Raw genomic sequence first — 15,182 nt, 5'->3', positions numbered from 1 at the left:
CAGGTTGTATGTTGAGTTTAAATGAAATACTTTGGAAAGATTGGGCGGGCCGTATTCAAACACTTGGCGGGCCGGATGTGGCCCCCGGGCCGTAGTTTGCCCACCCCTGAGCTAGAACTACTTTTTCTAAAATCACAAATACTTAAACTTGCTTTATTTTTAAAAATGTGACCTTTTATTTGCAAAAAAGGTCAGTAAGGATAATTCATAAAGCCACCTACAGAGAACATACTAACTCCTTATTTTTAAAATCACAAATACTTCAACTTGCTGATATAGTTCATCTTCAAACAGCTAAAATAATGCATAAGGCTAAAAATAACCAATTAGCTAAAAATGTCATCCAATACTTCTCTACAAGAGAGGAGAAATATGATCTCAGGGAAGAAGTACATTTGAAACACTTCTATGCTAGGACTACGTTAAAAAGCCATAGCATTTCAGTATGTGGAATCAAACTATGGAATGGATTGAGTAAGGACCTCAAACAATGCACAACGATGAGCCAATTCAAGAAACAATACAAGCAGTTGATGTTTGCTAAATACAAGGATGAAGAGTCTTGAACCAGTCATGATGTGCTATATATATCACTATATTGACACTTACTATGGTACCCATTATGGCATTGGATGCTCATATCGAGGTACATTATTTAAAAAAAAAAATCTTAAACTGTATTATAGAAAGCAGGAAGTGAACTAATGTAACAGTTACTGATTGTAAAAGTACCAGATGGAGGGGTAGGATTTAATGAGTTTTGCTTCTTCCTACTCCTTTTGGACATGTGGAACTGTGAACTGATTATGTGATGCATTCAATTGTAATGTGATGCATGTTCAAATGAAATAAAACCATTACCATTACCATTACCATTACCATTACTTTCCTCAGCACCGAAATCTGACCAAAACCTCAGGACAGCTCAGGACACAAATTGGGGAGTAAGTCGCTGTTGACGGACTTCTCTGCTTATGAGGGTGTCATACAACTTCATGTCGAAAAATCCCAACCATGCCTTTAATTCATACCAAGGTTAGTAACAATAGCTGCATAATTGATGTTTATAAGTACTAGAATCAGAAATACGAACAAGCTTATTATTTATGTTTAAAAGACATGCCTCACTTGATCCCACTGTGGCCTTTCCAGGTTTTGTTCCTGAGATGTGGGCAACAGAAGAAGTCAAGGCCATCTCATTGTGGCAGTAAAGCAGAAACTGATAAATATTCAGGATGGTTCTCCGTCGGGATCTACAGTAAGTGTGTCTGTCCTTGACAAAGCCAAACCATGCATAGAAAAGAGACTGAATCTTGACTGACTTGGTCTATAGGCTGCATACAGAGAGGAACATAGGAACATCTAGCCTATCTACGGCTGTATGACAACATCAACAAATCTCCCGTACGTAACACAACATGCCTCATGTTTTTTCCCCCTGTGGGGGGAAGTGTTCACGCTGAAAGAGAAGAGTCATTCCCTTCCGAAAGCGGTGGTCCCTGACACTGTAGATGATGACGTTGCAGCAGCTGTTTCCTGTTAGAATCCAGAAGGCAACAAAGGAGAAGTTGCACCAAGTATATCCGACCACATTCCCGAGCACAAACACTGCAATGGGGGAAAAGGAGGCGGTGAAGGCAAATGTTAATATGCTTATTGTCTTAGCAGCCTTTATGTCCGAAAATGAGGGTCTGTGTGGGCAAGCCATTCCTCCTCCACCTCCACCTCCACCTCCACCTCCATCACTCAAACTACCCTCTGCGAGCAGTTTGCGTTTCCTGGAATACTCCCTGATGCTTGTGAAAGACACAATGTTAACTACGAGGGTTCCTCCAAGAAGGGTGAAGTCAAATGCCGGAAACAACAGCAAGATGTTGGATTCAAGCGGCAGCTGTTTTCCGAGCATCAGCAGCGGGGTGTAGTTGCACATTCGGCTGCACTCGTTGTACTCCAAAGTGAAATTCCTGCTGAAGATGAGTGGAGAAAGCGCCAGCAGGAAGCTGGTGGTCCAGGAGAGCAGGATGAGAAGCAGAGTTCTTCTCCGTGTCACCAAGGCGTCCTTGTGGAGCGGTCGCAAGATGGCTACGCTTCGCTCCAGTGTCATGAGAAAGATGGTGCTGATGGAGACAAAGGTGCAGCCAGCAAACACGGGTCCGATCAGCATGCACGGCTGGAATGAGCTTCCCAGCGCTCCAAAGGATGCAGACGTAGAACCCCCCTGATACCAAATGGGAGGCACCGTGGTGACCATCAATGTGATCTCGGTGTAGATGGAGAAAGGGACCACAAGGACGCCAACCATCATGTCAGCTATGGCCAGAGACACTGTCAAACAAGAGGAACATTAGGAACAGGAAAAATATTCTTTGGAAGAGATTGGTGTGTAGGACAGTGTGCAGCGGGGTTTGTGTTTTTACCATATCAACCCCTGCGGACCCTGCGGTCCTCCGGCACTATCCTTTTAACAATACCTAAACCCGGAGTTCCCCAGGGGTCAATACTGGGGCCAAAATTGTTCAACTTGTACATCAATTATATCTCCAAAGTAACGAAAAACTTAAAGCTGGTATTATTTGCAGATGATACCACTGCTTTTTCTTCTGGAGGGAGTACAGATGAAATCATTAGAAAGGTCAAAGAAGAAATAGTCACACTAAAAAGATGGTTTGATGATAATAGATTGCCCTTGAACCTAAGTAAAACGAAAATCATACTGTTTGGTAACAGCAGAAAGGACACAAATATGGAGGACCAAAACTGCCAAAATAATAAGTAAATAAAAGTGGAAATAAAAAGAAATTTTTTTTTTTTTAAGTTTTGAATCTTGTTTTTTATTTTTGTATTTATTTTTGCTTTTATTTATTTATTTATTTATGTATATATTTTTTTGTTTTTATTTCCATTTATATTTATTTTTTTGTATTTAATTTTTTGATTTTTTTTTCATTTTTGTTTTTATTTTCACTTTTATTTATTTATTTATTTATTATTTTGGCAGTTTTGGTCCTCAGAAATGCAGAAGGAAAAACTATTCAAATGAGGGGGCGGTCCTAAGTGTGTCTTGGGTTGAACTGTTCGCCTATTGGTTGATCGACATGTCAGTGCGAAAATCGACTAGGTATGCCTGCAAACAGCCACAGCAAGAGGAAGTCACCACACCGCTCTCGTCCGATTCGTTCGAAGTTTGAAGCTTGTGAAAGCAGAAAGTAAAGAAAGAGTCAACACACCTGAACTGGAATTAAGTAAAAGCGTAACACATCAGCTGTTTCATACTTACCACGTTCCAAATCATCCAAACGATTGGCAGCGTCTCTGAGAAGCTCGGACACCGACTTCCTGGTGGACCCCGCCATTATTGTCCCGGTAAATGTATACTTTTCTCCCTGTATACTTCCTCTTGCTGTGGCCGTTTGCAGGCATACCTAGTCGATTTTCGCACTCACCCAAGACACACTTAGGACCGCCCCCTCATTTGAATAGTTTTTCCTTCTGCATTTCTATGAGGACCAAAACTGCCAAAATAATAAATAAATAAATAAATACAAGTAAAAATAAAAAAAATTAAATACAAAAAATAAATATAAATGGAAATAAAAACAAAAATAAAAAAATATATACATAAATAAATAAATAAATACAAAAACAAAAAACAAGATTCAAAAATTTAAAAAAAAATATTTTTGTTTTTATTTCCATTTATATTTAATTTTTTGATTTTTTTCATTTTTGTTTTTATTTCCACTTTTATTTATTTATTTATTATTTTGGCAGTTTTGGTCCTCCATAGGTGTGGACATTGAAAGGGTGAACAAAAATAAATTTCTGGGGGTCACAATAGATGAAAATATGAGCTGGAAAAACCTCATATTACAAATATACAACATAAGGTGGCCAGAAATATTTCAGTATTGAACAAAGCAAAATTTGTTCTCAATCAGAAATCACTCCACACTCTTTATTGCTCTCTGGTTCTACCATATCTTACTTATTGTGTGGAAATATGGGCTAATAACTATAAAAGCAATCTTCACTCGCTAAATGTACTGCAAAAAAGGTCAGTAAGGATAATTCATAATGCCGCCTACAGAGAACATACTAACTCCTTATTTCTAAAATCACAAATACTTCAACTTGCTGATATAGTTCATCTTCAAACAGCTAAAATTATGCATAAGGCTAAAAATAACCAATTACCTAAAAATGTCATCCAATACTTCTCTACAAGTGTTGCATGTCTTTGCAGGAAAAGCGCTCTACAAATAAAGTTGATTTGATTTGATCACCAATATTGATTTAACACAGCACACAATATTATAAAACACCTTAATCCATTCATTTAGTATCAGTTACCTTTCAGGTAGCCTTGCGGTGTTCTGGACTGTCTCGTCTGCACAAACACGGTCAGAGTGATCACGTTCCCGACCACGATGGCAAAAGCCAGGCTGACCATGAAGACCACCGCAAAGGTTCGATTGAGAAAGCCGCAGCAGCAGACAGTACAAAGAGGTGCCAGCGGGCGGCCTGATGCGAGTTCTGTCCGTGTCGAGGTCAGAGTCAGGTTAAAGGGCGAGTCCGTGCTCGCCAGCAGAAACGCTGCAGTTCCAGCAGTAGCGGTTTGGGTCAGGAGAGCAGTCATTGCCCAGGATGTTCTGATGTTCAGTTTGATGTGTGGTGGGGTCAGTCAGGAGACCATCTCCTGAGCTCAGAGATAATCCTGTTGGGAAAAAGTTTTATGATTAAAATACAACATCTCACAGCTAGGAGACCAGGGTTCAATGCCACCCTCGGCCATCTAAATAAATACAATGTAATTCGTGATAGAACATAATTTCAAAACACAAAGATAATTGAACAAAAATGTAAATACACGGGGGGAAATAATTATGTTTTGGCGGCGTTTCTCTGTTTGTTTTGTTTTTGTTGAAAATAATTTGGAAAGTTCTGAATGGATTTGGGGCTGCACGGCAACCAAGTGGTTAGCGCACAGGCCTCATAGCTAGAAGACCTGAGTTCAATTCCAACTCTGTGTGGAGTTTGCATGTTCTCCCCGTGCATGCGTGGGTTTTCTCCGGGTACTCCGGTTTCCTCCCACATTCCAAAAACATGCTAGGTTAATTGGCGACTCCAAATTTTCCAGAATGTGAGTGTGAATGGTTGTTTGTCTATATTTGTCCTGTGATTGGCTGGCGACCAGTCCAGGGTGTACCCCGCCTCTCGCCCGAAGACAGCTGGGATAGGCTCCAGCACCCCTCGCGACCCTCGTGAGGAAAAAGCAGTAGAAAATGAATGGATTTGGGGCGGCACGGCAACCAAGTGGTTAGCGCACAGGCCTCATAGCTAGGATACCTGAGTTCAATTCCACCCTCGGCCATCTCTGTGTGGAGTTTGCATGTTCTCCCCGTGCATGCGTGGGTTTTCTCCGGGTACTCCGGTTTCCTCCCACATTCCAAAAACATGCTAGGTTAATTAGCGACTCCAAATTGTCCATAGGTATGAATATGAGTGTGAATGGTTGTTTGTCTATATGTGCCCTGTGATTGGCTGGCCACCAGTCCTGGGTGTACCCCGCCTCTCACCCAAAGTGGGCTGGGATAGGCTCCAGCACCCCCGCGACCCTCATGAGGAAAAATCGGTAGAAAATGAATGAATGAATGAATGTCAATATTTTCATTATTTTAGTTTTATTTAGGTTCAAGTATCATCTACTTTTATTAAACCATCTTTTTAATATATTCATTATAATTTTTTCCCACTTATTTTGTTAATATTTTCCTCAATTTTGTTTGTCTATATGTGCCCTGTGATTGGCTGGCGACCAGTCCAGGGTGTACCCCACCTCTCGCCTGAAAATTGATGAACGAATGAATGAATGAAGGAATGAATGACTTGGATGGATTTGGATGAAATTTCCCAGGAATTGTCGGAAATTGGATTTTGATAAAGTGATTCAATCACTGATTAAAATCACTTTCTGGATTCGGGAATTTTTACACAGCTTTTTTAACATTGCGAGGACTGTTTTCAGCTGGGATAGGCTCCAGCACCCCTGCAACCCTCGTGAGGATAAGCGGTAGAAAATGAATGAATAAAATACAACATTTGCCCATTATTACTATGTTTTATCAAGATAAATGACATGATATGATTATATATTTTTATATGTATTCACAGCTCCAAATGAACTGAACATTTTAATTAAGTCTGAAACTGTATTTGCTCAACACTAGTGTCTTGTCATCCTAAGACAGCTGGGATAAGCACCAGATGTCGCCACTCCAACCAGTAAGGACCAGGCCCAGCACAGCCAGCAGCACCTCATATTCATGTATGATTATGTTAGCATACTAAACAGAACAAGAAAAGCTAAAGCTAAATCTGAAAACTAAATTATTATTATCATCTGCCCCCATATCTCCACACACTGCAATGGACTGTTCCATGATGGCAAAAAGCCAAGCCGCCAGGAAATGATGTGGGCCAGTCCAGTAGATGGATAGATGGAGAACATATGAAGAGGGCTCCTGGCTGTGTTCACCTTTGACCTCTAAACTGCCTCTAAAAGTCCACCACTGCTTATAAAAGAGCATCAGACTCTGTGCCTCTGTCAGGATGCCACACTGTGCCTCCATCTGTCATCATAACAGAGAAATATGGTTAGCTATAACATTTTTGCAGAAGTAATAAAGCAATGTAGTTATTTTGGCGGCCCTAATATTTTATATTCATTCATTCATTTTCTACCGCTTTTTCCTCACGAGGGTCGCAGGGGTGCTGGAGCCTATCCCAGCTGTCTTTTGGGCGAGAGGCGGGGTACACCCTGGACTGGTCGCCAGCCAATCACAGGGCACATATAGACAAACAACCATTCACACTCACATTCATACCTATGGACAATTTGGAGTCGCTAATTAACCTAGCATGTTTTTGGAATGTGGGAGGAAACCGGAGTACCCGGAGAAAACCCACGCATGCACGGGGAGAACATGCAAACTCCATACAGAGATGACCGAGGGTGGAATTGAACCCTGGTCTCTTAGCTGTGAGGTCTGTGCGCTAACCACTTTTCCACCGTGCCGCCCCTAATATTTTATTCATTCATTCATTTTCTGCAATGATTTAGAAGCACACCGCACTACACTGAGATGTGTTATTTTTTCAATGTAACTACATAAGAGGCACCTCTCAGTATAACGCAGTATAATGTTGTTTACCGGTACTACTTGAACAGAAAAGAACAAAATGCAGTACAGACAAAGAGGTGGTGTGTAAATGATGCAGCTTTTACACCGTGTATGTTATTCTTATTATGCAATTATAGACACACAAAACAACCCACCTTTGAAATATTTCCATCCAGAGTACAACCTGCCTTCTTTTATTTAATCAGTGTGTCCTCGCCGTACGGTTCTTGTTGTCTGACATTGTTTGGAGTGCCTCAGTGCTGTCATCCCCTATTCAGAACATCTTAAGTTCTGTTCTGTGGGCTGACAACAAGGCTTCAATCATTTACGACATTCACTGAAAAAGCAAAAAAAAAAAAAGACACATAAAAAAAAACAAACGGTAACGGGAAAAGATACGTTTTAAAAAAACAATGTTTCACGGCCGTCTGTGTACACGAGGCGGAAGCTATAATTACATTTGATTAACTGCATTGATCAAGACTCCCGTGAGCCTTGATCAAGTGCTGACATTGTTCATTTAAATGTATGTATGAGGTTGTTTTCATCCTCACTCGTCTTTGTATTCAAAGTGCTTGTGACCAAATCCCTTCTTAAAAAAAACCTAACCTTGATCCACATGTCAGACCGATATCGAACCTTCCATTTTTCCATCAGGTGCACCATTTCCTTCAAAACAACCACAGGAACCAGGATATCTCAATAATAAGACATTAATTAGTCATAGTTCTCCCAATATTGTGATTTGTACTAAAATAATAATCCTACATTTTTTGGATCAGTCTTTGATATTTTGTAGAACCTGTTGGAAATGTTTCCAAGTGCTCTGACCATTTTTTGTGGAGTTTTAAGCACAAATACCGAAAACGGTCCTCGCAATGTTAAAAAAGCTGTGTAAAAATTCCTGAATCCAGAAGGTGATTTTCAAAATTCCATTTCCGACAATTCCGGGAAATTTCATCCAAATCCATTCATTCATTCGTTCATTCATTTTCTACCGCTGGAGCCTATCCCAGCTGTCTTTATGCGAGAGGCGGTGTACACCCTGGACTGGTGGCGAGCCAATCACAGGGCACATATAGACAAACAACCATTCACACTCACATTCATACCTATGGACAATTTGGAGTCGCCAATTAACCTAGCATGTTTTTGGAATGTGGGAGGAAACCGGAATACCCGGAGAAATCCCACGCATGCACAGGGAGAACATGTAAACTCCACATAGAGATGGCCGAGGGTGGAATTGAACTCGGGTCTCCTAGCTGTGAGGCCTGTGCGCTAACCACTTGGTTGCCGTGCAGCCCTAAATCCATTCAGAACTCATTCATTCATTCATTTTCTTCCGCTTTTTCCTCATGAGGGTCACGGGGTGCTGGAGCCTATCCCAGCTGACTTCATGCGAGAGGCGGGGTACACCCTGGACTGGTGGCGAGCCAATCACACATATCGCACATATAGGCAAACAACCATTCACACTCACATTCATACCTATGGACAATTTGGAGTCGCTAATTAACCTAGCATGTTTTTGGAATGTGGGAGGAAACCGGAGTACCCGGAGAAAACCCACATATGCACGGGGAGAACATGCAAACTCCACATAGAGATGGCCGAGGGTGGAATTGAACTCGGGTCTCCTAGCTGTGAGGCCTGTGCGCTAACCACTTGGTTGCCGTGCAGCCCCAAATCCATTCAGAACTTTCCAAATTATTTTCAACAAAAACAAAACAAACAGAGAAACGCCGCCAACATAATTATTTCACCCCCATGTATTTACATTTTTGTTCAATTATCTTTGTTTTTTTTAAATTATGTTCAATCACGCATGACATGACATTGTATTTATTTAATATTTTTCCTCCACAGTTCACGTCTTATTATTTACTGCAAATACAGTCGGCAGTTCCCTTCTTTCTTCTTCATGTCGAGCATCACTTAACATAATACATGAAATGCATAATTAATTTTAAAAAGAAAAAAAAAAAAAAAAAAAACATGAAGGGAACAAAACAATTTCCAATTAACTGCTTTCTTCTCTCATGCTGCCCACACACTAAAGTACCGTGACTGCCCTTTTTATGATTACATTTTTCATGTGATCTTGCATTAAGTTTGCCACTTTAAGCCCTTGTACAATAATCCAGCCTGTTCATGTAATCCATTGTGTACATTGAAAACAGATAAAATGACAATTACAGACTTGGACCTTTACTACAGGGACAAAACAACTCATTAGAGGGCTTTTTACCTTTAGTGAAGATGACGGGTCAAAGTCCTCCCTTTGGCGAGACCTCCAGTTCAGTGAGACCAGCAGCTGAAAACACACACACACACACACACACACACACACACTGTTGTTAAAAATATGCATGCTAAAGGAGTCCCCTTGTGTGTTGATCAATTTAAATTCTGTTCACACCTTTGCACTACATCTGTAGGTTCATCTGCGGGTGTTTATGAATTGTGTGTATGAAGCGTATTGATGTCAGATGTTTTAAAAACATTTTTATTTATTTTTATTTATTTTATTTGTGCCGCTTATCTTCATTTGTGTACAGCGATCACGTACTACTGTTAAAAAAAATGTCTTTATGCTTCATTGCTGCAATTTCTCCATAGTTCCTAACACTCATAAGTCAAATTGATATGTAAAGTCATATCTGATCATTGATTATCTTACATTATCATTTATTAGTGGTGAGTGCCTGAACGGACGGCACGGCGGACGAGTGGTTAGCGCGCAGACCTCACAGATTAGGAGACCAGAGTTCAATTTCACCCTCGGCCATCTCTGTGTGGAGTTTGCATGTTCTCCCCGCGCATGCGTGGGTTTTCTCCGGGTACTCCGGTTTCCTCCCACATTCCATAAACATGCTAGGTTAATTGGCGACTCCAAATTGTCCATAGGTATGAATGTGAGTGTGAATGGTTGTTAGGTTATTTGCCGACGATTTGGTTCTAGAAATTGATCTGGAAATTTCAAACGATCCAATAATATTGACGGTCTTTAAGCAGCAGCACGACTTGTAAGTCATAAAGTCACCTATGTTGAGTATATATATATATATATATATATATATATATATACAGTAAAGTCTCGTTATATCGATATTGGTTAAAACAAATTACTACTTATTACGATACTATTTTCATTTCCCGGCAAATTTCTAGTCTTTTATGATATAATTAGCTCCGTTAGTACGATACACGGTTATTATGATAATCCGGTTACTACGATGCCCTTTTCATCTCCCGCCAGCCAATTTGGTCTGCTTATATCGATACAAAAGCAGCTTAAATCAATCTTTGCTTAAGGATTTCAATACCAAAAAAGAACACGGCGAACGGCTGCTTCCAGTCAACTTTATTTTTCACACTTCCACCACCAGAGTGCAGCACACACAGCGGAAAACACCCGTCCCTCGCGCCTACCCCTCCGGGTGGCAACACCTTCCCTATCGATAGTTCCGGGGTGAATTATGTCCCGGTAACCGGTAATCACTACAGCGTAAGTTTATTTTTATTTACTGTAGTACAAAATGTATTGTAGTACAAAAGCATGCTAGATACGCAATCCATGAACTCAAGGAGAAAATTACATGCCATATCAAAGATCCGCCCACTTTTAATGCAGTTCAGCGCAGGATCGGATATATGGATAGTCCGGTTATATCGGTATTTTTTCCAACTCCCGAGAATATCGATATAACGAGACTTTACTGTATATATGTAGTTTTTATATTTTTATTTCAATGAATTTATAGGGCTGCACGGTGGTTCAGTGGTTATGGCGAAGGCCTCACAGCTAAGAGACGAGGGTTCAATTCCACCAATCAATTGCATGTACGGACAGCATTTTCCTCCTTTTTAGACACTTTTCCAATGTTGATTCTTTTCTTGGTCTAACCCCCCCTCCTCCTCTCGCGGACGAGCCTTTGCCAGCATCTTCCAGGTGTTGCACCCACGGCTTCAACTGCTCATAGTGCCTTTTTTGTGCCATCTCGAGTACTTGGTCATGCCTTTCGGGCTCACCAACGCACCCGTTTTTCAGAGTCAATGACATCCTTCGTGACATGCTTGGTCTCTTTGTCTTTGTTTCATTGGATGACATTCAAATTTTCTCTCGCACGCTGGAAGAACACAAGTCAGGCTGGTCCTCCAAAGCCTCCAAGAAAATAGGCTCTTTGACAAAACGGAGAAACCTCTGTCCCCTTCCTTGGGTTTATAGTGGAAGCAGGGCAACTTAAAGTCTGTGGTCAAGATCAGCCAAGCTGCCCTCAGCTCTCAAGACGACCCATCTACTGGTATTTCATGTCTTTCGGTTGCGGTTGTGGTCTCAGACAGGGCCACAGTTCTCCTCTGCCGTTAACGAAGGCGTTCTGCAAGGCCCTGGGAGCCTCCCCCAGCGTATCATATGGATATCACCCTCATTCGAATGGCTCAGAGCAGGCCAACCGGGACCTAGAGGCCGCCATCCGCTGCGTCTGCCACCAGCAGCCTGCCTTGTGGTCCCTGAACCTCCCACGACACACTCACCTACGCTGCCACACGCATCTCCCCGTTCCAGGGTGTACCAACCCCTGGCCTTAAAAGTTAGCCAAGTGTATTTCTTAAGGTTTGTAGCTTTTTATACAAGACTTATTTAAATTTGGTATCATTTTATACCATCATATCACGATACATCTCCAAAATATTGTGATATATGCTGAGGTCCATATTGCCAAATCCTAATGTAGATGAGAAACATACAAAACAACAAATAAGGTTGGAATTTCTGGAAAATTAGGTTCAGGCAAAAAGTTGTACTGTAATGAGAATAAAGCCAAATATTATGGGAATTAAATTTATTTACAAGGTTTTAAAATGAACAAGAAACAATTTGGAAATCAAAAACGGAAGTGGAAATAAAACAGCTGTCATTTTACAATAAAGTCAAAATATTTTTTTTAAAGTAGTATTCTACAATAAGGAAGTTGCCATTTTAAAAGAATGAACTTGTAATACTAATAATGTAATTAAAATAATGTAATTGCAGTAGCATAGAGTAGAAATGTTAAATAATGTTATAATATTGTCATCATAATGTAATTTAAAAGTAATTTAAAAACATAAAAAAAATGAACTTGTAATACTAACAATGTAATTAAAATAATGTAATTGCAGTAGCATAGAGGAGAATTGTTAAATAATGTTATAATATTGTCATCATAATGTAATGAAAAACAAACAAAACAAAACAAATTAATTTTCAAAAATTAAGTAGGGGAAAAGTCATAATATTATGGAAATAAAGTCAAAATATTTTTTAAGTGGTATTCTAGAAGAAGAAAGTTGCCATTTAAAAACATATAAAAAATGAACTTGTAATACTAATAATGTAATTAAAATAATGTAATTGCAGTAGCATAGAGCAGAAATGTTAAATAATGTTATAGTATTGTCATCATAATGTAATGTAAAACAAACAAAACAAAGAAAAAAATTAATTTTCAAAAATTAGGTAGTGGAAAAGTCATAATAATATGGAAATAAAGTCAAAATATTTTTTAAAGTAGTATACTAGAAGAAGAAAGTTGCCATTTTAAAAGAATGAACTTCTAATACTAAAAAATTAATTAAAATAATGTATTTGCAGTAGCATAGAGGAGAATTGTTAAATAATGTTATAATATTGTCATCATAATGTCATGGAAAACAAACAAAACAAAGAAAAAAATTAATTTTCAAAAATTAGGTGGGGGAAAAGTCATAATATTATGGAAATAAAGTCAAAATATTTTTTTAAAGTAGTATACTAGAAGAAGAAAGTTGCCATTTTAAAAGAAGGAACTTCTAATACTAAAAAATTAATTAAAATAATGTATTTGCAGTAGCATAGAGGAGAATTGTTAAATAATGTTATAATATTGTCATCATAATGTAATGAAAAACAAACAAAACAAAAAAAATAATTAATTAAAAATTAGGTAGGGGAAAAGTCATAATATTATGGAAATAAAGTCAAAATATTTTTTAAGTGGTATTCTACAAGAAGAAAGTTGCCATTTAAAAACATATAAAAAATGAACTTGTAATACTAATAATGTAATTAAAATAATGTAATTGCAGTAGCATAGAGTAGAAATGTTAAATAATGTTATAGTATTGTCATCATAATGTAATGAAAAACAAACAAAACTAATTTTTTTTTTTTTTTTTGAAAATTAGGTAGGAGAAAAGTCAATATACTATTTGCCAGAAGAAAGTTGAAACATTTGGAAAACTAAATTTTTTTTAAAGCAAAGAACAAAATTTATACTTATTACACACGAGAAGGCCCGTCACCTGCCTTACGGCGTTGAGGTGAGGGCTCTCAGGTCCTTCCACACCAAACCACACCAAGCCCTACTTGGTCTATGGACCTTGCTTTGTGAAGTGAGGAGCTGTCATGTTGGACCAGTACTGTATAGCGCTGATATGTACGTGTTGATGTACTTCTAGTACTGGCTAGTACAAAACAACTGGCCTTTGGTCAATGATTGACTTGATGGAGCATGTTTGGAGGATTTTAAAGCTGCAGGACATCATCTCATGCACAGAACGTTTATGTCCATCACACTAATAATACCACAGAACAAAATCATGCTTTCTATATGTCACTTCTGGAAATAATTCCTACTTGTTCAGAAGTACTGCCTACTTTATGTTTAATAAGACTGAAACAATACCATCAATAGAAACTGTACAGACTTTTAAACGTGTATATGTATGTAGATACAAATCATGATACTAAGTAATATATAGATAAATTCCTAGTAAGAACATTTTATTTTGTGTTTTCCTTATTTAATTAAAAATAATAAACAAAGTAGCTTCAATAATTTACTATTCACTGTAACTATCCCAAATATACTTAATTTGTTTAAAGAAAGAGTAAATGATGAGTTCAAATCATTCCTAATTTATTTTCATTTGATAATTACATTGAATAAAAATCCTCCCAATTAACTACTCCACATAAAAAAATATTTTCTTACCTGCATTTTGACTGGTATGAAGCACAGAAAAATGAGAAAAAGAATTGAACATTGGAAATTAAAGCAGCTCCAGTGAAGCGGTGAATGGCGCCGCGGTCGGAGCGCCTGAAAAACACTCTTCAAGTGCAAAGCATCTCTCCCTCTCTCCCCTCTCCATCCTCGCTCGCTCGCTCGATGTGCTGGTGCATGCATGTCCGTACTCCACAGACGCCCTCTCTTTTCCACTCAGCCCGGCTCGGCATGGCGTATAACGCATTCACACACTCTTACGGCACAGCTCCCAAATTCAAAAGCCGCACTTGCTCTCTGACGTGCCTCCTCCTTCCCAGACCCCCTCCTCGCCTCTCCAGGCAATGCAATCTCCAAATCTGGTGCACTTCAATTAAAACAAACACACTGCAGGGAAAATATGCCTATTCAGCATATCTTATCAGACCTCAGCTCAGTGAGCATCTCGCAAGTTATGATGTCTTTTACGCCACCACAGAAGGAGGCCAGAACGATAACCATACAAGCAGAAATGGAACGTACACCATGTGTTTTGTGCTGATGGGAAGAGTCTCGCCTCCCAGACACAAGAAAAAAGTCAGTTCCCAATGAATTAATTAAGCTAACATGCAGTGCAAGACCATTTGCAAATACAGTAAAGTCTCGTTATATCAATATTCTTGGGAGTCGGAAAAAATATCGATATAACCAGACTATCCATATATCCGATCCTGCGCCGAACTGCATTAAAAGTGGGCGGATCTTTGATATGGCATGTAATTTTCTCCTTGAGTTCATGGATTGCGTATCTAGCATGCTTTTGTACTACAATAAATTTTGTACTACAGTAAATAAAAATAAACTGTAGTATAACGCTGTAACAACGGGTGCGTTGGTGAGCCCGAAAGGCATGACCAAGTACTCGAGATGGCACAAAAAAGGCACCATGAGCAGTTGAAGCCGTGGGTGCAACACCTGGAAGATGCTGGCAAAG

General features: G+C 39.2%; 1 protein-coding gene across 1 annotated transcript; it reads right to left on the bottom strand.

Moving 5' to 3' along the window:
- Window positions 1-1,013: 1,013 nt before the first annotated feature.
- LOC131139487 (adenosine receptor A1) lies at window positions 1,014-14,341 on the bottom strand. Its single transcript, XM_058089148.2, has 4 exons — window positions 14,201-14,341; window positions 9,433-9,498; window positions 4,351-4,714; window positions 1,014-2,325 (listed from the first exon to the last, which is right to left on the bottom strand). Exons 3-4 carry the CDS (start codon window positions 4,634-4,636, stop codon window positions 1,424-1,426), a joined length of 1,188 nt encoding a protein of 395 aa, XP_057945131.2. The 5' UTR covers window positions 4,637-4,714; window positions 9,433-9,498; window positions 14,201-14,341; the 3' UTR covers window positions 1,014-1,423.
- Window positions 14,342-15,182: the final 841 nt, after the last annotated feature.

This window comes from Doryrhamphus excisus, linkage group LG13, assembly GCF_037039965.1.
Source record: "Doryrhamphus excisus strain RoL-2023G ecotype Guam linkage group LG13, RoL_Dexc_Guam_v1.1, whole genome shotgun sequence".
NCBI lineage: Eukaryota > Metazoa > Chordata > Actinopteri > Syngnathiformes > Syngnathidae > Doryrhamphus > Doryrhamphus excisus.
Note: the sequence above shows the minus strand (reverse complement) of the source record. Positions and strands in the feature narration are given on the sequence as shown.